Source organism: Danio rerio, chromosome 6 (assembly GCF_052040795.2).
Source record: "Danio rerio strain M-AB ecotype USA chromosome 6, GRCz13ab, whole genome shotgun sequence".
Lineage (NCBI taxonomy): Eukaryota > Metazoa > Chordata > Actinopteri > Cypriniformes > Danionidae > Danio > Danio rerio.
This window is the reverse complement of record NC_141026.1, coordinates 27441157-27466849: the sequence shown is the minus strand read 5'-3', so window position 1 is coordinate 27466849 and position 25693 is coordinate 27441157. Positions and strand designations below refer to the sequence as shown.

The following is a 25693-nucleotide window of genomic DNA, read 5'->3' as shown; positions in this document are numbered from 1 at the left end:
TCTCTCTACATATTTCCCCTATTTCCAAAGATTTATTTAAACAAACCTCTGTCATATTGATGATCTGGTGCATGCCTTCTAAACATGATTTTCAACAAATTTGTCCTATTTTTTTTTTTTAGAATAAGTTGTTACTAATTAAAACAACCTTAATTTCCTTTTTATGTTTTTAAAATATTTTTGTGTTTTTTTTTTGTTATAGTTGTTATTCCTCTAAATTGAAAACAAAGATGTAAATACTGTATAATTGTGATGCTACTGTCATATTTTTATTATATCTTAATGAAAGATTGTCCAAAAAAAAAAGAGAGAGAGAAAGAAAGAAATAGCCCACTTCAACTGAGCTATGTGCTATTTGGTGCAAAATGATGCATGAAACAGTGTTTCTAGAATATTTTCAATTGAATGTTTAAAACATGTTGTGATTCACTGACCAACTGAACAAAAAATACATCCAGCTGCCAGTGATGATTTCCTGACTCATGTGTGCAGACATATTGCTGTGGTAGCTGGTATAGCCTACTCAGGGAAATTTTTGTGCCGCTTCGTTTCTCGTGTGGTCCTGGAAAATCTCAGTTTTAAGGGCTATAACCTGTCCCCTTAGTCCTACACCTTCAAGCTAAAGACAACTGGGACACCCCTACCAATTCACATGAATGCGCAAAACAAGAGGTTGAATTAAAGGGGAAGGGCGAAGGAGTAGAATATGGATTGGGCCTTAATCTAACGATCGCCTACCTCAAGTCATAATTATTCAAATAATAGATTGGGATGTGGCAAGGACCACCTCTATAAATAAAAAAAATAAAATAAAAAATAAATAAATAAACAACTTTACTCTAGTCTTAGTTTTTACAATTGTCTTGACCAGCTGAGGCAGGCTGGAAAATTTTCTTAAAACCTACCATCCTAACCAATCCAAGACCAGCAAATCACCTGCAAGTTAGTCTGGGGTGGTTTAACCTCAAAGTGGCTGGATTTAGAGGATCTATAAGCCTGAAAAAAGAGTTAACTTCTTTTAAAACAAGCTTTGGCCAGACTAACTTATATTTTCTGTTTCTACACTCTTCTCATTCGTGTTTACAGTGTACCTGTTCCCCCTCTCAACAGATTACTGTCACTGTAAAACATTATATAGCCTATAGAGCTTTAGATTTAGAACAATACTGTTTACATGCTTTATCCAAAAGTGTTATATTATGAAAGAAGTGTTTTGCATTTGATGAACAAATGCTTCATTCTGATGTTTGTTTATGGCATTTTTTAATGCAGTTACATTTTGAAGAAGAAGGGAGGCATTTTGTGTGTAGAGTTTTGAGAATTGTGTGAAGAGTTTTGAAAAAAGGGGATACTGTTTTGAAAATGTGTGTAAGCAGTTGGAAAAAACTGTAGTCAGTGATACCAAATTCCATATTTAATTTGGTTGGTCTGTATATATATATTCATTCAAACAAACAAGTGTAAAAAATTATTGGTTACTCCACAGAGAGAGGAATTTATTTATGTGTTAAATTTCATAATCTCACCAGGCTTTAAAAATGTGATTCATCCAGCAAACAGTGAATGTAAACTCAATTAAATGCAAACTCAATGAACTCATTTAGTATTTTCAAATCTGTTGCAAATCTGAGCAGTTCTTGGTGTATTGTTTTACAGCTTTATCAGTCTTTGTTCCACTTCTTCAGAATGGCCTCTGCTGCATCCAAAGTGCTTTCTTGCTGTAGTAAAAAAAAAAAAAAGATCAATAAAAAATAAATAAACATTATATACCATAATGACCTGTCATTTTTGCCAAATTATCTCTGCAACATCCAGTTTTAGCCAAAAATATAAAACAGCTAAACAATATTCAGATTCGATCTTGTATATTTCTTGTGAAACCTCAAGTTAATCCATTCTTTACCTTGATAAAACAGAAGCGAATGTATTTCTCAAACTGCTTTACAGAATCTTCTCCCACAAAAGCTGATACAGGAATTGCAGCCAATTTCTAAAAAATAAAAATAAATAAATAATAGCATTTTACTTTTTGGTAATTATTCTTAAAATCAGAAAAGAGTCTACCTTCTCTTTTATCATCCACTTGACAAACTTGTAATCATATGGTTCATCATCTCCCATATGTGTCAGATCCTGATCTACATTCAATAGACAAGACAGAACAACACTAATCAGATGAATCTCAATGTGCCTGAGTAAATGTAATTACCTTAACAAACATCACTTTAGGGCACTTACTGAGCGCTGTGACATCAGCCATAATGAAATATCCTCCTTCAGGAACCACTGGAGTCATGCCGGTCTGAGCCAATATGGCAGCCATGCGATTTCTTTTACCCTCCAGTTCTAAAGCCAGAGAGGAGAAGTAGCAGTCTGGCTGACCCATCAGCTCAAAGTCCCGAAGAAGACCCCGGCCAACAGCCTCCTGTTGTGCAGAAACACCTTGTATAGAAAAGTGGATTGTATACAACCAGAACCATAAAATACCACATCCAGAACTTGCCTGTAATGGTGTTGGACATGTATACAGACTGTTCTGCATGACAGTCTGCAGGTGTTTGATCAGGTGTTCAGGCCCAATGGACCAGCCCAACTACAAACAAACAAACAAATATTATAAATGAAGTAAAAATTAAAAATACTGCCATTGATTTGCATCGTACTATTCTGTTGCTAAGGGGAAAAAAAGCAAATAAAAAAATAATAATAAAAATGTATGCATAATTATGTCAAGACACAAAAACAGAAATACAATGGCTTATATCAAGTAAAGGGGTAGTTCAAACAAAAACGTACTCATCAGTTACTCGCCCTCAAGTACTCCAAAACCTTTTTTTCTCCCTATGCCTCTTTTAACTTTTACCTTCTGATCGATGCTACCGAGCACTGTGCACCAGAACAGCCCAACACAGAAGCAGTTTCTTCCCTCAGGCAATCCATCTCATGAACACTTGATAATAATAATTGTGGAACCAACATCACTACTTGCTATACACTTGTATACACTTATACACTTATTTAACAGCACACTTTACATGGCAATTTGCACATAACAGCTGCACATATAACATTGAATATAGTAATATAGCTCTACATGCACTTGTCTATTTGTATATTTGCATTTCCTACTTACTGCTTTTTTATATATTTATCATTTGTTTTTGTTTTTTGTTTTTTTCTTTTCTTTTTTTGTCCTGACTCTGTGATTCTGTTTCACTGTAGAAGCTCTGTAATGAAAACAAATTCCTTGTATGTACGAACATACCTGGCAGTAAAGCTCTTTATAATTCTTCTAATAATGTTCACATGGGTTTCCTTTGGGTACTCTGGCTTCTTCCACAGTCCAAAGTGGTATAGGTGAATTGGGTAAGCTAAATTGTACATAGTGTATGAGTGCGTGTGTATGGGTGTTTCCAAGTACTGGGTTGCAGCTGGAAAGGGCATATGCCAACATATGCTGGATAAGTTGTCGGTTCCCTCTGCTGTGGGTACCCCTGACAAATAAAGGGACTAAGCTGAAGGTAAATGAATGAATGAATGAATGAATGAATGAATGAATAAATGATTGTGTATACAGCCAATGTAAATATGGATGGTGTGACAACAGGTGCGGGATCCAAATGCAGCTTTAATCAAGCGTAAGGCAGGCAATGCAGAAGCAGACAGAAACATGCAGACCACCCAAAGAGTAAGCGGTGTAACAGATGAAAAAGTTCAAGGGAGGTAACAAAGCAAACATAACCAATATAAACAAATAAAGGGTCAAAACACATAGGAAAAACAAGGACAAGACTTTACAGCAAGACCCGGTAGCAATGGGTCTTGCTGCTTATTTCACCACCACACATCAGCCAACTAACAAATAAGCCGCCTGGTCACCAGCTCACAAGAGGGCAGCAGCACCTTCAACAGCTCACATGAGGGTTACTGCCAATCTGCCACCAGCTCACAATATGGTTTCCTGTTGTGAGTCTGTTCCTGCTATAGTTCCTGTCATTGTTCCTGAAATGCCATCACCTGAGCCACCAGAATGGCCTCCACCACCTGAGTTGCCAGAGCTGCTGCCACCACCAGAGCTGTTACTTCCAGAGCTGCCACCGCCACCTTCAAAGCTGCCAGATCCTCCGTTACTGCCAGATATTCCAGAGTTGCCAGATCCCCTTACTGAGTCTCCAGAGAGGATGTGAGATCCTCCTGAATTCCCTAAATGGCGGGCGCCAGATCCTCCCAATTGCCCCGAATGGCATTGCCAGATTCTCTTGAATTCTCTGAATGGCCAAGGGCACCAGATACGCCTGAGTTCCTCAAATGGCCAGGGATGCCAGATCCTCTTGATTTCCCTGAATGGCCAGGGGCACCAGATCCTTCCGAATCCCCCGAATGACCATGGGTGTCAGATCCTCCTAAGTCTCACAAATGGCCAGAGTCATCGCCTAAACCCCACGAATAGCCAGAGTCGCCGTCTGAGTCCCACGAATAGCCAGAACACCCACCTGAGTCCCACGAAAGGCCAGAGTTGCCACCTTAGTCCCACAGAGGGCAGAGTTGCCACCTGAGTCCCACAAAAGGCCAAAGCCACCACCTGAATCCCACAAAAGACCAGAGCCACCACCTGAATCCCACGAAAGGCCAGAGCCACCACCTGAATCCCACGAAAGGCCAGAGCCACCACCTGAATCCCACGAAAGGCCAGAGCCACCACCTGAATCCCACGAAAGGCCAGAGCCACCACCTGAATCCCACGAAAGGCCAGAGCCACCACCTGAATCCCACGAAAGGCCAGAGCCACCACCTGAATCCCACGGAAGGCCAGAGCCACCACCTGAATCCCAAGAAAGGCCAGAGCCACCACCTGAGTTCCATGAATGGCTGCCCGAGCTGTGTGACCTCTAAGAGTCGCCAGAGCCATGTGACCCTTCAGTGCTTCCTGAACCAAAGCCTCCTGACTCACTGGGGTTGAATGAACTGCCAGTGTCTTCTGAACCAAGGCCTCCAGACCCACTGGGGTTAAATAAACTGCCAATGTCTCCTGAACCCAAGCCTCCTGATCCACTGGGTTTAAAGGAACTGCCAGTGCCTCCTGAACCTAGGCCTTCTGACCTAATGGAGTTGAATGAACTGCCAGTGCCTCCTAAATTTAAGACTTCTGACCCACTGGGATTTGATGAACTGCCAGTGCCTTCTGAGCCAAGGCCTCCAGGCCTATTCCAGCTCCACACTCCAGACCCTCTGCAGCTCCATGCTCCAGGCCCTTTGCAGCTCCAAGCTCCAGGTACACTTCCGTTGCATGGTCCTGGCCCTCAGTGCCGTACCCTGTTCCACCTCTGCTCCACCTCCCTCCTTGTCTGTATTTGGACCATCTGGAAGCCACTCCTAGAAAGAGGTTCTGTTATGATTACCAGCGATCTACTGGCTGCAATGGCTGCTAGTGGCTGATTGCTAAAGGACTACAAATCCACCATTTCATGGACTACAGCAGGGGTGGCCAACCCTGTTCCTAGAGAGCCACCTTCCTGTTTGATATGGGTTGCAACTGAAATCTGCAGGAAGGTGGCTCTCCAGGAACAGGATTGGCCACCCGTGGACTACAGTATCCAGTCATGCACTGCTGACACATACATGGTCCTAGATCTGATGACTGCACACACACAGTCTCAGCTGAAGCCGCACATGATGTGATTACATGGACTATAAAAACAGCACAAACACACTCATTGTTGCTGAGTCTTGTTGAACTGAACTGTGAACATTATGATGTGTTTTTCTTGTTTTGCCTTGCCCTGTTTGACCCTTGCCTTGTTTTGTTTGTTTATTCCTCTATGCTGCCTGCCTTTTGACCATCTGCCTGTATACTGACCACAACTCTGGATTGCCCGTGTACATCTGTTTGCTCTTGTATTGACTGTTGCCTGCCTGACCATTCTCTGCATAATAAACCTGCATTTGGATCCGCACTTCCTGTCCACGACCACTTCACATTACAACATCATAACAATTGGACCAGTTTTACAAAACCTTTAGAATGTTCTCATAAATGTGTCAAATATTTCTGAAAATGGGAGAATCTCATCTTTAATTTTCTGTATAACCAAATAGTCATGATAATTATGCTTAATATTAGTTTTAAATAAAAGCTTTTCTTTCAATTGGATTCTCTCAAAAAGAGTCTGAAATGAAGTATGTCTTTGACATGGCCTAAACTCATTATTACAGATATCAAGGTTATATTTTCAAAGAATGTTCTTTATGATTTTATGTCAAAAAAGACAAATCATAAAAAAGCCTTTAGCTGGATTTCACAGTGGTCACATATTTTATCCACTTTACATATATGTAAATAATACATGTTTAAAAACTACATAAAAACAGTTTTTTATGTAAAATATAGATTCGATTTGAGTAAGTTTTGAGATTAATTTGCCAAGTTTTAGACAAGTTAAAACTAGTGATCTTCTTAGCAGCACAATATTTGACTGAATTTTCATGAGATATGTCACGTTAGATCTTCTCACTTTGAATCAGTCATGCAGAGTCAGAGAAAGTATGTGAGAGAGATCACGTGTGCTTGTAAATTACATCATCTGCTTCCAGGTAAAGCACACATCAATAGCTATGTTTCCATCCACCTATTTTATGCCTATTTGCAAATGCGAATAAAAAAAACAGTTAATGGAAACGCCATGATGTGCATAAATTTTGAAAATGCGCATAAAAAACTTATGCGCCTAACTGTGTAGGATAAACTTTTTATTCGATAAGAAAAGATGCACATAAACTGCGATGGAAACACTTTTACCGCACAAACTCCAGCATGCGCATTAAAAAAGGTCATGTGATTTTGTTGAAAGAGATCATGTGATGCTTAAAATGTGTGTGAATGAATAAAACGTCAGGTTGAGCACATTATAAAACATCTGAAACATTATTTTGGTCATTATAAAATGCCTTCCAATTTCAATATTAATGTTATTATATTATTAATGACCTCCAGAATCAAGAGCGCCTGTGCTCCGCATCTGACACCTTCAAACGCCACTGCGAGCTCACTGCTTGTCAGGATTGTCTTCTGAGGCGCATTCATTTAAAAAAGATTGATGCAGCTTCTCCTACGGCAGCAAATGCAGTTTTTACTGTTCATATTTGGCGCCAGTTAATCAGGAAGTGACGATTTTTTTCGCTTTGACTCGTTGGATGGAAACGATGCATCATTCGCACAACTTTTATGTGATAATTGAGTTTTGCGCATAAAGTTTATTCGCATATTTGGATGGAAACATAGCTACTGTCACTGAGATTACATAGAGAAAAGAAGGCTCCTGCAATGTCATTATTATGGTCACAGCTAAAATTTGAGTGTAGCAAAACGCATTTAGAACTGATCAAAATGGACAGGAAACTTCGAAATATACACATATTAAAGTGGTTTAAAAACATAGGCAGGTTGATTCTTGGGTGATGTACTTTCAATAAGTAATTTAGCTTCTAAACAAAAATGATGAAATGAAAAAAGGAAATTAATCAAATTAACAAAAACAAAACACGTGTTAATTAACAAGTCTGTAATATAACAGTAAATAAATTTTAAAAAAATCTAAATGTAAAGCATTTTTCATGACAAACATAATTAAAAGTTTACACAGTTTGATAACTTATTTGCAAAATTTATTTCGCAGTTAATTTTTCCATTCTATGCTTAAAAAATAAGTAAATAAAGATAAACACTGAAGATGACTTTCAATTACCTTCCATCCAGTCACACTGAATGTTTTCCCTGCACTGCCGATAGTGATAGTTCTGTCCCACATTCCAGGAAGAGTTGCTGTTCAGAGAGAATAGCGCAGAATCATCACATATTTATGTAATGTGTGTAATATGTACTTCATTGACACAAAAACAATAAGACGCACCACTGGAAAAATTTCACAAACCTATCTTTACATGTTCATGACCTTTATAAATGAGCCATTCATAAACCTCATCACTGAAGCACAGAGTGTCATGTTTGATGCAGAGATCTGCAATAGCTTGCAACTCACTTCTACTGAATACCTAAAAATTAAACAGTTGTAGATTAACAATTTGCTCTTTCACATTTACATCTATGTATTTGGCAAACACTTTTATTTATATGAACATTCAATTACACATATTATCAGTTCTTTATTTCCCTGAAAATCATACCCACTTGACATGTCATTTACAGTTGAAGTCAGAATTATTAGCACCCCTGAATTATTAGCCTCCCTGTTAATTTTTTCCCCAATCTATGACAGTAAATTATATTTGACTAGATATTTTTCAAGACACTTTTCAAGACACTTCTTTACAGCTTAAAGGGACATTTAAAGGCTTAACTAGGTTAATAAAGTAAACTGGGCAGGTTAGGGTAATTAGGCAAGTTATTATATAACGATGGTTTGTTCTGTAGACTATCAAAAAAAATAGCTTAAAGTTGCTAATAATTTTGACCTTAAAATAGGTTCTAAAAAATAAAAAAATGCATTTATTCTAGTCGAAATAAAACAAATAAATACTACAAAAATATATATTAAAAATATGTTTTAAAAAATTCTTTGCTCTGTTAAACATCATTTGGGAAATATATAAAAAAAAATCAAAGGGGGGCTAACAATTCTGACTTTAACTGTATGTGACCTTACTTTTCCAATAGGGTTATTAGGAGTGTTGATGATGATAGCCTTGGTTTTGGAGTTGAATTTACTAGCAAGTTCTTCCTGGTCCAGAACCCAGTCAGCACTACTTATACCAGTTGTTGCAGTCGACTTCTACAGAACAGGGCAATCAAGTGTTATGATTCATGTAAATATGCTGAACACTGTAATTTTTTACAACAGAAAAGGCTTACCTACCAATCGCAAGGGTATTAAAACAGGTTTGGCCCCTGCCATTTTCACCATAGGTACATAAGTGTCAAAAAAAGGTTCTATGATAACAACCTGAAAGCATGGGATAAGGATGCATGTCTTATTATATTTATGCAAATTATTCATTAAAACATTAAATATAAGTGCCAAATGTTTCACCTCATCTCCTTCCTCAACCAGAGCCTGCATAGTGCTGAACAAAGAACCATATGCACCTACTGTGACCAAGATTTCCTTAAAAGGGTCAAGCTGACGATCACAGACTTTTCCATACACTTTTGATAGAGCTTTAACCAGTGTAGGGTGGCCCTGAAAACAGAAATGTAACTATTTGTCAATAAACAATACAAAAGGCAATATGTTTTTATTATAAACCATGACAAAAATGTTACTATGTAACTCTTGTTCCCCGAGGGTTTGAACAGAAATGCTATGTGGAACTTCCACTTTAAGGATTTCATCAGAAGTCAATCTTCTGAAAGAGTAATAAAACAGGCCAATGAAATGCCAATAAATTGGTGGCAGCTGTGCATCGCAAAGACGCCTTTTTTAGCTTTGGGAAAGTGTGCAGTCCCGATAGGGGGGACGCTGCTGAGGGAAGGTAAGCAGGGAGTGAAGACACGGGCCTGCCCGAAGAGGGTGAAGCATATGGGATCGCCAGTGTAGATTGCACATAGCAGGCACCTATACCCAGAATACGGGCTGACAAAGTTATGCCAACAACATTATGGGCCAGGCACCTGACTCCTCTGCTGAGTCAGATGCTGGGGGCCTCGGAGGAGCTCTGTAGGGCTCGCCGAATTGGCACCCTAACTGAGTAAGAAAAGAGCATGCAACTCTTTGTTAGAGAGAAAGGCACAGCAAACGTGTTTTAACTCCGTACCAAATTTCATCATTCATTGGCGTTATCCAGCACACAGTAGAAAGGTTCTGGGTCTGCCTCCTTCTTGGCCAGCGCTTGCAGGTTCACTGTGTAGTCTAAAACAGAAATTGCTGCAGTAACATCGGGCACCTATGTGGGCCGGGGTCTTAGGAAACCTGAGAGTAGGCCGGCTGCAATAGCTGACATACTTCACTGATCGAAAATGCCTCCAGATACTCAACCCTCCTGAAAATGCCAACGCAACCAGCAGAGGTGTATACCTGGACAAAAATCTTAAAGATACTTAGTGGATCAGTCAGACCTTTCCTAGGAGAAAGCTCCAAGTGGGTATGAGAGGGGGACAGGATGGATTTAATTATCCAGTGTCTCGTGCCACTGGGAACTGGATGATGAGGCGATGCTTTCCCAGTGCGTCATCAAACCACCCAGTCCTCAGAGTGGGGATGATCGTAACGCCAACCCCTCAGTGTGGAGGGGACAGCCCTAGCTACAGCCAGCTGAAAAAGGATAGCATCACACTGCTCTGGCTTGTGTGGGGTCCTTCTCTGGAAAAATACACCACACAGCAAATAGCCTCCACTTTAGGGCATAGGCATGCCTCGTAGAGGGTGCTTTAGCCTGAGTGTTGGTGTTAACTACTAAACCGGTAGGTCACCTAAGTCCTCTACGATCTATCGATGGACCACACATGAGGTTCCAGAGATCTGGGCACGGGTGCCAGATGGTGCCTGTCCCAGATAAGAAGGTGCTTCTTCCAAAGGATATGCCAGGGAGGAGCCATCACGAGGAGAGAGCTAAAATACAAGACCCTTTGAGCCAGAGAGATGCAATAAACCGACCTTCTCCTTACCCTCCCTGACTGTGCGAGTATAGGCTAACTGAAGAAATAGGTATTTATGCATGCCCCAGGGGCCAGCTGTGTTAGCCAGCATGCACCCATAACAGCTGGACAGCTTGGGGCATTTCCACCTTGTATGACTCCAGAGGAGCAGACGGCGAAAGAGCTGAGATATGTGGCGAGAGTGGATACCCCCATGCGGTTGATATATAATATCGTTGCTGTGCTGTCCATCCTGACCAGCACCTGTTTGGCCTTTAGCACCAATAAAAAAATGGCTGAGATACGCTGCCAACAACTCTAGACAATTAATATGCCAATGCAACTGGGTTCCTTCCAAGTTACAGTCCAGCACCTACCAACACATGGCCCACCAGCGCGTACTGGAAGCATTCGTTGGAACGACCACATACCTTGATACTTTTTCTAGAGGTACACAGGCCTGTAGAAATGCAGTGTCGGTCAAGAGACCTAGGACGAGGCGACACATTGGAGTAACAGTCACGCGGTGTGTGCCCGCATGCCATGGGCATCTCCAGTTCAACTCCAACCCTGAGCACCCTGTCCCTATGCATAATCAGTTGATCCTGCAGGTGAGCTAAAAAAAAGCCAGTCATCGAGATAATTAAGTATCCAGATGCCCGCTCACCGAAGGGACAATAGGGCATGCTCCGCCGGGAGGCGTGCATCCCTATAGAGGATCGAAAGATAAGAGGTTAATCTTAACTTCGTCCCAAAAGCCCACAGAATGGCTGGGAGTGCTAGAGAAAAAGGAGCCAATCCTATGGCACTCTCAGAGTCTGTAGCCAAGAGCACCAATTCTGAGTACCAGATTTAGCGGTGCCCTGAGGCGGGGGAAGGTGATCGTCTATTGGATGCTCGATGCTGCCACTTAAACTGTGGAATAGACAGGACAGTAGAGCTAATTTTGAGGCCACAGACGAGTGCCCTTGGCGAGGAGCAGCCAAAGTGGATAGTTCAATGGGAAGAGCGGTTTATAAAGCCCGCCGATCGCATTTGACAGATCTTTCACAGTGGTGAATTTCTGGGTGAACTCCCCCCCGGTGTCCCTGAACAGGCCATCCTGGGATATGCGTGTGTTAAGAAAGTGAACTTTGTTAGCATCATGCAAATCTATCAGGTATTAGCCAGAGGTGGTGTTTCTGGACCACTAGTGTGATCATTGTCCTTCCCAGGGCACTTGCAGCCGAACTGGTGGTTTTAGTGCAAAGTCGATTGCGGTGCGTAAATTAAGCCTGGGTCGGAACCTTCCTCGCCTACTCCAGCTAAAGCAATCAAAACAGAAGCAGCCTGGCCTGCAGCAGTGTAGGCTCTGACCTCAAGGGTTGCAAACAACCTACAAGCTTTGGATGACGAGCAGAAAAAGGTGCTCTCAGCACTGCGTCAAATTACTGCGCAACTCCGGGAAAAGGGGGAAGGGAGACTTAGAGGGTTTGGCCTTGTTATTCTCTATGTCACACCCGTCTAATAAGTTTGGCAGCGGAATTGGGGAACTAGCCATCTCCAGCCTCACTGCCAAAGCAGCAGCGTGACCATCATATCTGATTCCATATCCAGAGCCTCGCTTACCACCCCTGAGGGAAGATGCGGGTCCTCTGTGTCATCGAGTGAGAGGGCAATCATCCCTGAGAATGGAACACTTCTCTCAAAGCTTGGATGGAGTGGTTCGCCCCATTTACAAGAGTAAGTCGTGATCTTAGCTGCACAACAGACACCCTCAGAGTGATGGCATGCGCTGCCCGCGAGCACCGCATTAACATGCTGAATCCCCAGACATGCAACACAGTGCTCATGCCCATCATCCCTGGACAGGAAACCATGGCATCCAAAAACGCAAAGTCGGAACAACGTCTTTAAAAAGACATGCTGCATGATCGTATTGCTCTTTTAGAAAACTTGTTTAGTTTTTGACCGCTCTAGTAGAACCGGACCAGTGAATGCCCAAGCAAGGGAGAATAGACCCAGCTTGACCATCTGCCACTGCTTGTCACACAATCTGCACCGGGGAGAAAATGCCGGCAGCTTTCCCGTTCACTCTCACTCTCTCCCTTTCTCTCGAAGAAAGTTTGGAGGAACCAACTTTGTCAGTAGCGTGAGGGAAATGGTGTCTCTGCGATGCATGGCTAGCATCTTTATACATAAATGATTGTAGTTGCTGCCAGCTGTGTACACTGACGCCGCCAATTCATTGGCATTTCATTATTACTCTTTTAGATTATTGGCTTTTGACAAAATCTCCATAGTGGAAGTTGTCCACATAGCATTAAAGTTCCCCTCCCGCTAGGGAACTAGTATTGACTTTTAAGCTACTAATTCTTATTTTTATATAATGATATATTATGCATTTAAGTACTATACATATGCTTACCTAAATTAAATAAATACCAGGCAATACATAATAAAGGGTAATTAATGTTTATTCTTTAGTTACTAGTGTTTCTTTAGCTAAATTGTGCCTTTTGTAAAGTTTAATAGGACTTATGAATGAGATACTAGTTCTTATTTTCTAGATAATAGAGAAATAGAGAGATCTATTATCTATTATTATCTATAATCTGGTAACACTTTAAAATAATGGTTCATTATTTTACAATTCAAACAATGAACAATTTATTTATTACAGTAATTATTTGTCTTGTTCGTTAACATTAATGATAATAAAGTTGGACATGTTAATTCTAATATTTAATAAATATTACAATCTAATGAATAAATATTATTGTCATTTTCATAACTAATATCTGATAAAAATAGCTTATAATGAATAAATACTAATATCTAATAAAGAAGTTCTAGTATCTTTCAGAAACAATTTTAGTATCTTAGGATAAAGCACTAAAATTTATAGAAAACACAAGTTAATAAATAAGTAACTAATGCCTAATGGAAATGATACAAGTATCTGAAAACAATAGGTACTAGTAGCTTGCAAATAGACACAAGTGAAAGCTTTACTAGTATATTATAAATACAAGATGGTTAGGAAGTGTAGACAGAACATACAAAGCTGCGTGTGGACTGGTTCAGCTGGTCTACCAGAGCAGCTTGAGCAAGTCCCTCTTTCACATATAAAGGAGGAGGAATGTCTGGGTAACCCCGTCCAAGATTGACAACGGTAGGGTCTGCAGCCAGAGATGTGAAGGCCACCCTGAACAACAGAAGAAACATTAATAAAGCATTTAACATGCATGTATGTGAGAAAATGTTCTAATAAAATTCTCTATTCTTACCATACATTCTTGTCCAGGCCTTCTATTCTCTTTGCATTTTTGTGTTTTATGGATGACATGTTATACTAAAAAGATGAAGAAGAAAAAATATTTCGAAGAGAGATGGATAATTCAGCAAAATAAGCACTGACTTGGCAGAAACCTTTATATCTACAAGTCTCTAATATGCATGGGACAGATACAAAAACGCTAAGCATATGAACCGAATTAATATCTGGTAAAATTAGTTAAAATCCTATAATATAATATTTTTTTGCCTGCTTCAAAATATTGTGGTCTGGTCACAGACATGACTCGTATCAGATTAATGGGTCCAGTACAGTAAATATGGTTTGTGTTTGACAGGAACATATTCTGTGGGACACAAACATCCCACGCTACTACAACGGACCGATGTAGTCTCCACCTTCAATAGTGAGGTACACTAGTCAACATTTGTGGATCACAATTTTGAATTTAAAACCAAAAATGCCCTAAACCCAAAATGTGTTTCTTTCAAAATCCATGCAAAACATGTTAGTCTGTTATCAGTCAATGTTGTTTGTTTTTGTTATTAGTCAGTGTTTTTATTTAATCCTTTTGGTGATATTTAGATGTGATTGTTTGTCAGTTGGTACCAATTGACCTGTCACAAGTGTCTATAACAAGGAAGTGCTCATCATATAAGGCTCTGAAAGATATGCTTAAGGTCAGAAAGCATAAAAAATGCCTAATTTAGTCAGAATGCATGATTCTGTCATTAAGATTCTGCAAGCAGGCATGACTCCTGAGTTGCAGAGTTTAGAGCTTAGAGCTTAAAACAGGTTCAGAATGTCTGGTAGTGTGAGTAGAAAGCAAGCTAGGTGGAGACAGAAAATGGGTCACAACCAGACCTGCATGCCAGCAGAAATCACTTCATGCCTGCCGTCAAGCTACAAAATGGCCACCATATGCAACAGGGGTACAAGAATCTACACAGACTGTAAGAGACTTGCAATAAAGTCAGCTGTGAAAGGGTACATCTTTAAAGAGCATACAAACTGGATTTTCTCAAAAAGATAATTTTCAGCGTCTAGATTGAATCATGTCTAACAAGGCCTAAGTAAATATTGAATTATCAAAATTATATTTTCACAGAATATTCTTTACATTGTGTAGAATAATTCTATGTTGATAAAGCAAATCACACACACACGCGCGCGTACGTGCGCGCACACACACACACACACACACACACACACACACACACACATACACACACACACACACACACAAATATTTAGCTTGGTTAGGGACACACACAAATATGTATGGAGCAGAAGGCCACTATCAGAGCAACCTGGACTCTCATAACACCTGAGCAGTGCCACACACTGATTGACTCCATGCCATGCCGCATTGCTGGAGCAATCCAGGTAAAAGAAGCCCCAACTAACTATTGAGTGCAGTGCATGCTCATACTTTTCATGTTCATACTTTTCAGTTGACCAAGATTTCTAAAAATCATTTCTTTGTTTTAAGTAATATTAAAATTTTCAGAGATACTGAATTTGGGTTTTTCTTTAGTTGTCAACACAATTGTCAAATTAAAAAGAAATAAACACTTGCAATATATTGTTCTGTGTTAAATAAATAAATACATTGTAAAATTTTCACTTCTTGAATGGCGTTAGGGAAATAGATCAACTTTTTAAATGTATTTCTAGTCATATGACCAGCGACCAGCACTTGTATATATAATAATGTACTTGCATTTGTAATAATTGCACATATTTAATAATTGCACTAAGCTATGTGAACAATATACAATGCAGGTATAGCTTCACTGGCGATCTGCCTTTTTTAAGCATTGTATTATTAGCTTTTCTCATGTCTCTTTATATTAAATTGATGTAGCCTTGATTTTTTTAAAACCTCGGATAAAAGCATCTGATAAATGAATAAATAAAAATGTATGATTTCATTAGGTTAATGCTCAGGCAGAATAATATAAAACATTTTCTCTGTTAAGACTCTCTGTCTTTAAATAATAAAAAAAATAATACATTTAAAGTTATATAAATCATAAATGAACAAAATGTAGATTTCTCATTATATTGTTGATCTTGATAGGCTTGTATCCATATTACTAGGCTATACCAGCGTGAAACTAAACACAATCAATCAAATAAAAGCACAATCAATCAAATAAAAGCACTTACATCATGCAGCTGTCCTCTTCTTATACTTCAATGATTCTCCCCAAAATAACTGACTTGCACTGATTATATACCTGTATAGCTATTGGACACGCCTTGAGGTTTAGAGACAATAGAAACGCCCCCATGCGGCAGGAAAACAAATGACAGTAGGCCTACAACACGGCCATGAAATAAACGCGGGAAAACGCTGTGAAGCTTTTTAAATTGAATGCCATAAAGATTATACATAAAAACAGAAACAGAAAATAGCATATAAAACTAAAAAAAATAAACAATGTCATTGGGAAATACAATTAAGTATAAAGATAGTAGTTACAGAATCAGAAAAATATTCTGACAATGACGAAATGAAGCAGTTTTGAGGGCTTTGGAATTGTTGGATGTAGATATAGTCTATACAAAAACAAAAAAAAAAAACACTGAAAAATAGCCTTAGCGTCTTGAAATGTACATTTGTGAAGAAATAATTTTATTTAGGAAAATAATTGTATCATAATTTTTGATAGATAATTATTAATAAGATATCTTTATATAATAAAGAAACGTAATTGGGTAGAAAACTTGGCAGCGTAAAGGAGATTGAGTCATTTGCAAGAAATATATTTCGTCTTATAAATAGTTTTTAAATAATTTGATGACAATTGTTCAGACTTTCTTGCATGGAATGTGGGACACAATATATGGGACAATCATTTGGTCCTGAAACAGCTGTCTCTTTTTTTTCCAAATGGAAGGATATAAAGTAACAAATCTTCCCAATCTTTGTATCAAATAGATGAATATTGACATGAAGACTGAGATAGCAGAATAGTCCTTGAGAAGAGATATGTCCATCTATTGCAATCTACAAACCCTCAAGGAGTGACAGAAATTCTTTAACTGAAAATCTAGAATACTGTTATTGACCCAATTAGAAATATATATTCATTCATGGGAAATATCCACACACTACGGATTATTTAGCCTACCCAATTCACCTTTACCACATGTCTTTGGACTGTGGGGGAAACCAGAGCACCCACAGGAAACCCACACAAAGGTGTGTGTGAACAAACTCCACACAGAACATCAACTGAGCCGAGGTTCGAACCAGCGTCCCAGCGACCTTCTTGTTGTGAGGCAACAGCACTACCTACTGCGCCACTGCCTCGCCATAATTATCAATGTTATTATTGTAATTATTATTATTGTAATTATTATTATTATTATTATTATTATTGTGTTGTTGTTGTGTTGTTGTTACCATTAATAATTATAAGACCTAATCAAGTAGTCTTAAGTATTTTTTCTTTCTTTTATATTTTACCTTTGTACTTTTCTAAAACAGCCAACATGCATTGTCACTTGTCTAATGTCCACCCAGATATACAAAATAATATATTCAATTAATAATACAGGGGAATGAATTAAGAATCTCTCATCTTCTTCACAAATCCTCACACAACTTCCCAAGTTCTGGAAATCATGAATGAACCTACCATGGTATAGGTAAAGATCTTACAATTCTTTTTGTTTTTCCTTTTTTTTTCAATGTTTGTTTACACTTTGTCACCTTGGAATTATAATGTTCTTTCTGCGTTCTGAATTATTTTGAGATAATAAGCTTCAAAGTTTTTGCATTCCATAGCAAACAGTGTGTGTGTAACATTTTTAAAAAGTCTTAAAATGTAAACAACTTTTTAAAAATATTATTTAAATAAGTTGTCATTTAATAAGAATATGTCAATAACTCATTAATAACCTTATTATTCTAAGGTGACGACTTCATTGCAAATTCATGCAAAGCATCATGTGGAGTAGAAAAGGGGTAGATGCACCTGTAATATGAAGCAAGTAAACTTGTATACTCAGAAATCAGACCAGCTCAGGATCCAATAGCCAAAGTCTAGACTATGTAAACTACATTTACATAAGTACATTGCATAGGTACATGTGCTTACAAGCATCTGAATATACACATAAATAAACATTGGTAAAGGTAAGCAGTTTACCTTGGTGAGCACCAGCTCAAAACCCCCTCTGGATAATTATTCCTCATCCTACACAAGTGCTTTGTCTTCAAGAACATATCATTGGGACTGGCTGGACCTGCTTGAAGGCACAGAATAAACTGGGTTGGGCTTTGGGGTGTTCAGGGATGTTGTACTAGCATTTATAGGTTTATTTATTTTAATTTTTTAGATGATCAGATACGCTTATATGAGCTTTCATTTGACCACTTGTGGGAGGAAAGCTATAGAGTGGTACTGCAGATGCCCAGAATGACTTTGTTTTTATAATTCATTTGATGAATAAGTACTATACCACTGCTTTTTTCTGTTTGGGGTCAAACATGTGCTTCTGTCTCTGGTTAAGAAATGTGGAAAAGTTTAAGATCAGTTAGATATACAATTGTTCAAAAATGCTTGCACTCCAAACACCAGAAACATAACATAGAAAACTTAAAAAACTTAAATATCACTGGACTCTCTGTGCATTGCACATTTTTATAGAAGTGGAAAAGATAGTGAAGTGAATCTTTAGTCCTTGATATATAGCTCTACAATCAAAGAAACATCTTGTCAGCAACTATAGCTGTTATATTACTGTTAACACAAACAGTTAATGCTAGTTAATGTATTCATTAATCTTTGTTAAAGTTAGTTAATGAAAATAGAGTTGTTTATATTAACTCACAATGCTTTAAGGGCTCACAGTGTCACAGTGCATTATCTAAAATCTCTCGATTTTAATAATGCATAAAATTAGTTTATGCTAGTAAATACATTAACTAACATGTTACCAAACTTTTAAATTAACAAATTATAATTTTATTCATTTGCTGTTATTTATTTATTTATTTATTTATTTATTTATTTATTTATTTATTTATTGTTCATGCATGCTTCAGCGTTTGAGCTGTAATTTGATCAAGCTTTATAAAAGGCCATTTTACATTTTAATTACATTTAATTTAATTACATACATACAAATACATTTTATTTGTCGTATAAACAAACTCTGTATACAGTAGGCTTAGTCGATTAATGGAAATGGAAATGGCCTTACCATGAGTCCTGAACAATTGTTCTCATGTAAATCTACTTTCGCATATATGTCATTTTAATGTAGCGTCAATGTAATGAAACAATAGGCCAATTATGTTCAGATAGGTACAAGTTTTGTTAGAAGAGTTAATGAGAGTGGAATCAGATTCTGCATAGCCTACGCTGTCTTTCGTCAATAAGCATTTTTACACAGCAGGTGGCGCTGTAACCATTGGGGACGTAATATATCAACTTAATAAATATATGATTAATAGATGAGTATCAAGTTTAGTGAAATACTGTAAATTGTATCTGAACTAGGGTTTTTATTATTAACACAAAGCAAGGAATGAGCAAACTTTCCCTCTGCATTATCATGATGTTTTATTACAAATTTGCAAGTTCAGTAAACTTTTCTCATTTCTCATTTGTTTAATCTTAAGTATTACATTTGAATTAGACTAATTGTTTTTTTATCCCACTCTCATCTTAATATTTTTTTCACTTTTTTTCCCTTCTCAACAGACCCTGGAATCCACACAATTGAAAAAAAAAAAAGTTTGCTTTGTCATAAAACAACAACAACAACAACAACAACAAGCTTTTTTCAGCTCAACGTAAAGTTAGATACAGGGAAACACACTCATTCACTTTGCTTTTATTTTTTCTTTATCAGGGGTCGCAACAGCATTGTCTGTGCAATCAGCAACATGTATTCAAATGAATGTATTGGCTTTAGAATTTGCGGTAGGTTAGAAGAATGTAAATGTCCTCACATCACCCTGCTCAACATCAAAATTTATCCTATAACACAATTTGATGGGTGGCATGTTTCATCATCGAGATGTACTTTGGAATGGGAGCACAATCTGATCAGGCACAACAAATCAACAGGACACTGGAATTCAAACCAGAGACCCTTTTGCTGCAAGCATGCTAACCACAAAGCCACCCATGCAATATAAATGTTTTTAATTTAAAAAAAAAAAAAAACTTTTTAAATCTAATTCATACTTGAATATGCAGTACCCCCACACACCCAGGGGTCCATAAAACCTTATTACATAAAGATTAAATAGTAGAGAATCTCAGTAGAGTGTGTCTTTTGGGGTTAATTATTCTAAATTAAATGGAATTCATGTATTAAAATGTTCTCAAAGGCATCACATATTTAATCAGCTTCCAGTTGGCATTAAATGGAAAAATACTGAACAGCAGTCAATTACAGCGTATACCAAGAGCTTTTAAGTTTTATCAGTGCTGTTGTTCTTTAAATAAACCCATATGTTTTTTAAAAAATACAGAAATATTGGACTAGCAAAAGCTACAGTAGGATACTACATTATTACAGATTACATATAAAAGAACAATTTTCACAGTTGTACAAAAATTTTATAAAATGGTACATTTGAATTATTATTATTATTATTATTATTATTATTATTGTTATTATTACCACCATTGGTATTATTGTTATTATTGTTATTTTCATTATTATTATTATTATTATTATTATTGTTGTTGTTGTTGTTATTATTAGTAGTAAAAGTATTAGTATTAGTATTATTGACAGAGTTTTGTGCAATCATATCCTCATTAGAACAGATGATACTTAACTTATGTTTTTTTTTTTTTTTTCAGTGATGTAATTTTTGTTGTGTGTTTATCTTGCCATTTATGAATAGCATATATTTTTATACCAATAATTGTCACTCTCAGCAGCATGGAAAACATTTCTGGTTTGGAGAAGTTCCAGACAAAAAGACTGAAACAAATCAATTCATATAATGAATTTGCACTAAAAATAGATTAATTGAACTGCACATTTTTTAGGAGAAAAATGCAACACATGGGGTTTATTAAATTTGGTCAAATTCTTTAATTCGTTTTCTATAACAATTTGAAAACATCATCCAACATGAACTGTGTATTTCTGGTCTCTCCATATGTACAAAATATTCCATTTATGAATTTACAATATGTCTCATGAACCAATCCCAAGAATCCATAAAGAATCTCTCATCTTCTACTTTTATCCAGCATGTTTTTACCCAGCGGATGCCCTTCCAGCTGCAACCCATCTCTGGGAAACATCCACATACACTCATCCACACTCATACAATACGGACAATTTAGCCTACCCAATTCACCTGTACCGCATATCTTTAGGCTGTGGGGCAAACCGGAGTACCCAGAGGAAATCCACACGAACATAGGGAGAACATGCAAACTCCACTCAGAAACGCTAACTGACTCAGCCGAGGCTCGAACTAGCAGCCTTCTTGCTGTGAACCGACAGCACTATCTACTGTGCCACTGCGTTGCCCAATTTAATTTTTTAATGAAAATAATTATTATTTAATGATTTAATTATGTGGTTAAAGACCTTTTCCTTAATTTTCCTAATTTTCAACGTTCAAATCTTTGTTTACACTTCATGCAAATTCATGCAAAGCATCATGGAGAGTAGAAAAGGGAAGACTACACCTCAAATAAAAGTTCAGACCAGTTCATCATCAGGCACCAACAACCATATCAGGCTCTAAGTCAAATAAATCACCTTTCTCCATTCTGAAGCTTGGTTTGAATTTCAGCAGATCGATTCTTGACCATGTTTATGTGCCTAAAAGCATTTTGAACAGCTGGCATGTTGCCGGCATGTGTTTACAAGCATGTGAACATATATATGATTATATCCTCTGAAGGTTTCGAAGCTTGACACAGAACAGTTTGCTTACTTTGTGTCAACATTGTGTGGTACTGGTATCAGCCAAACTTGATTTTGCTGCCATTAGCATTGTTAAAGGTGAGCAATTTTTAGCTGAGTTACTGAGCACAAGCTCTAAACCACCTCTGGACAAATATTCCTCATCCTACACAAGTGCTGTGGCTCCAAGAGCATGTCAGAGGGACTGGACCTGCTGGAGGACACAAAAGAAACTTAGTTGGGCTACGGGGTGTTCAGGGACGCTGTACTAGCATTTAGTTTTCTTTATAGTTGATCAGAAACCCTCATATGCGCTTTCCTTTGACCTCTTGTGGGATGAAAGCTATACAGCAGTACTGCAGATGTCCAGAATGTCTTTGCTTTCATAATTCATTCAGTGGACAAGTACAATCCATTTCTTTTATTTTCCTGTTTGGAATCGATCATTAAAGAAGATGAGCTTCTGCCTCAGTGGAGATAGAAGTATTAAAATCTTAAGGTCGAGTTGATGTTCACCTTATGTTCACAAACGCTTTTTTTTTTTTTAACTCAGTGTGTTCCAGAACCTAGAAACTTACATAAAACGGAAAAACTGAAAAATGACTTGAATCTTTAACCTGAATTTTTGATAGCTCTACATTCATGGAAACATCTCATCAGTGGCAACTACAGTTGTTAAATTCCTGTTAACATGAAAAAAAATAAACCATTTATTTATTCATTTGTTTATGTTTAGCATTATGCTTCATTATCTGATCTAATGTTGTTAAAGGTAGTTCATACGAAAATTTTGTCATAATTTTCCCAACCTTGACTAGTAGCAAATCAGTTACAGTTTTTTTTTTCTTTTTATTGTAAAGAATGTTGGAAACATAAAACCATTGACATTCATTGCAGGAAAAAAAAATGGAATTGGAAGCTAGTTAAAATCATTCTTTTGTGTTCAACAAAACAAACAAAAACAAAATTCAACTGGTTTAAAACAAGTCAAGAGTGTATACATTTTTAAGCTTTATGCTTTATTAAATGCAATTTCGCATTTAAAATATATTTTGCAAGTTAATCAAGAATGCCAGTTTTAAGTTTTTTTCAAAAATAGTAACACTTGATAACCTTTAAAAAGTCTTTAAAAAGATAGAAGGGTCAATTTCAAGTAATGCCAATCTCTTTAATTATCACAAAAAACACACATATTGACAAAATGTAGTTCAATCAAACTGGAGTCCAGTATGGTGATAGGTTTAGTTATATATATGTGCATTGTAGGGATTAATTTTACAGTGGTAGCATGCTTGCTCAGATTGTCAGCTCTGGTATTTATCATTCACCATAGAATAGAGGAGCTCAACTGAGTGACAGCCTGGCCCTTCTGTAGCCTCACTACTGCATGAGGGTCAATAAATCATGACAGAATCCCTTTAAAATGCAGAGCATAAACCTTTTACTATTTGGCCCTCAGTTACTTTAAGAAAGCAAATCTCTCATCTTTCACTCTGCTATTATCTTTCACTTGATTTATGCTTTTGCAAAACCTTACATAAATTAAATAATAATGAAAATAATAAATAAATAAAACACTACAATGTTCTGAACTCAGTACAGCTCTGGAAAAAAATTAAGAGTTTTATATAAATATAATTTGTATTTTTGTTGTAACTTTTATACTTAAATACAGTTCTCTATAATTTTCTGCAAATAAATAATTATTGTAATATTCTTTCTTCCTCATCATCTTTGTTTGATTTTTTTCATTGAGAAGACACTGCATCATTTTATAGATTATAAAAACATTTAAACATATTAATCCAAATGCATACCTAATGGCAAATCCAGAGAATCACTAATCTTAATTCCTTCCACAGCTTCTTAAAACATTATCGGAACCTTCCCACCTGCAAGAAATAAATCACTTTGGTGGGTCATAAAATCTGCCCTTGACCTGATTTGAAGCATGTGCCAGGTTCTAATACAGTTGAAGTCAGAATTATTAGCCCCCCTGAATTATTAGCGCCCCTGTTTATTTTTTCCCCAATTTCTGTTTAATGGAGGGAGGATTGTTTCAGCACATTTCTAAGCATAATAGTTTTAAAAACCTATTTCTAATAACTGATTTATTTTATCTTTGCCATGATGATAGTAAATAATATTTTACTTGATATTTTTCAAGACACTTCTATACAGCTTAAAGTGACATTTAAAGGCTTAACTAGGTTAATAAGGTGAACTAGGCAGGTTAGGGTAATTAGGCAAGTTATTCTATGATGATGGTTTGTTCTGTAGACTATCGAAAGAAAAATTAGCTTAAAAGGGCTAATAATTTTGTCCCAGAAATAGTTTTAAAAAGTTAAAAAATGCTTTTATTCTAGCCTAAATAAAACAAATAAGACTTTTTCTAGAAGAAAAAAATTATCAGACATACTGTGAAAATTTCTTTGCTCTGTCAAACATCATTTGGGAAATATTTAAAAAAGATCTTTTTATGACCTTATATTGTTTGATTATATATTTTAATATATTTTCATTTATTCTGTTTTTCTCTGACAGTGATTTCATAGATTTGTCAGTTTATTCTCATTCATCCCAAGGGGTTTATGGGTGGGGGTGGGTACTAAACTTAACTAAATTTGGGCACAAAAAAGAAAAAAAAATGCAGACAATGTTTTCTCTTCGTATTGTTCTCTGTTTTTTCTATAACTTATATGTAATAAAGCATGTTTAAAATAAATGAGCACAATCCTTCATCACACAGCTTTTAAAATAATATTTTTAAAAAATGTGTATTTTCTTCTGATGATTAAAGATTGCATGCCAAACAAATAATTAAAAAAAAAATCAATGTTCTTAAAAGCTAGCACAGAACTTTATCTTAACTCTGCAGCATTTCCAAAGGAACCATCTGTGGAGTCTTTCAGCAGAACTGATAAAAGGCCACGAACATACAGTGAATGGGCTTTTTAGTTGAGGAAGACCTTATAAAGTTGCTGCCGCCCAATGTCAAAGAGGCTTTCCGTGGAACAAAGACAGAGCGTGCGAGCAAGCCTGAGGCAGAAGCAGCGGCCAATCAGACACGCTGTAAACATATGATCTAGCACAGAGGCAATGGAGACAGTGGGATGACATGCGCGAGTTAATGGCTGCTCTGGCTTGTGTGGAGGAGGCTGGCTCTAATGAATGGTTAGTGGACACTTTCATATAGAGTTAGTCATCTTTTCTAAGTAAACAGGCCTCCTACAAATGCTACATTTAAAGGTTCTCGTTTTATTATAACTTTTTTGGACGGGTGTTTAGAAGCCTATAGTCAACTGCTTGGATATGGGCATTCAATAATAATATGGTCAGAAACTTTTGTAAATTACAGTGTTTAACAACAAACCACAGCATTGCCTTAATACATAGCTATGGGGAAAGACTATTATTTACTATTAAGTATTATTTACAATAGTTTGTTATTTTAGATGATATATGAGAGACTTGCTTTGTTTACCAAATAAGTGGATCTATGGATTTGCATCATAAACATTAAATAAATAAAATAAAAAGTATTATTTTTATTTCATATATTAAATTTATAGTTATGATACTTCAAAAATCATTACAAAATTCTCTGCAGAAATAGCAAAAAATGTCTGCAGATTCTGTCTGGCCTTACTTACCAGTTGTGTGTTTGAGTAAAATATGATTTTTGTTTCAAATCAAATCAAATCAAATCAAATCACTTTTATTGTCACATCATCAGCAGGACGTGTGCTATGATGAGTGAAAAGCTTAGGTGCTGGCTCCAGACAGTAAAAAATACAGGTACAGTACAAATACAACGACAGTGCAAAATACAACGACAGTGCAAAATACACACAATACAAAATACAGATAGTGCAAATACAACGACAAATTACAGACAGTATACAGATAGTATCTGTAATACT

The 25693-nt window shown here is 37.0% G+C and overlaps 2 protein-coding genes across 2 annotated transcripts in view; both read right to left on the bottom strand.

Moving 5' to 3' along the window:
- Positions 1–25693, bottom strand: part of LOC147836356 (uncharacterized) — a 702935-nt gene that overhangs the window by 543378 nt on the left and 133864 nt on the right. The gene's annotated exons all lie outside the window — the stretch shown is intronic.
- kyat3.1 (kynurenine aminotransferase 3, tandem duplicate 1) lies at positions 178–16077 on the bottom strand. Its single transcript, XM_087257209.1, has 13 exons — positions 16038–16077; positions 13858–13922; positions 13631–13775; positions 9045–9194; positions 8871–8957; positions 8661–8786; positions 7929–8049; positions 7743–7819; positions 2504–2593; positions 2239–2425; positions 2065–2138; positions 1904–1990; positions 178–1718 (listed from the first exon to the last, which is right to left on the bottom strand). The coding sequence occupies exons 2-13, from the start codon at positions 13914–13916 to the stop codon at positions 1662–1664; spliced, it is 1260 nt and encodes a 419-aa protein (XP_087113335.1). The 5' UTR covers positions 13917–13922; positions 16038–16077; the 3' UTR covers positions 178–1661.

What these genes read in the sequence shown, in the direction of transcription:
- kyat3.1 (XM_087257209.1), bottom strand. Translation starts at nt 13,916, where the DNA reads ATGTCATCCATAAAACACAAAAATGCAAAGAGAATAGAAGGCCTGGAC. An exon ending in TGGTTGAGGAAGGAGATGAG is followed by an intron (nt 8,958 to 9,044) that starts GTGAAACATTTG and finishes CCATGCTTTCAG; the next exon opens with GTTGTTATCATAGAACCTTT. An exon ending in TTCGCTTCTGTTTTATCAAG is followed by an intron (nt 1,719 to 1,903) that starts GTAAAGAATGGA and finishes TTTTTACTACAG; the next exon opens with CAAGAAAGCACTTTGGATGC.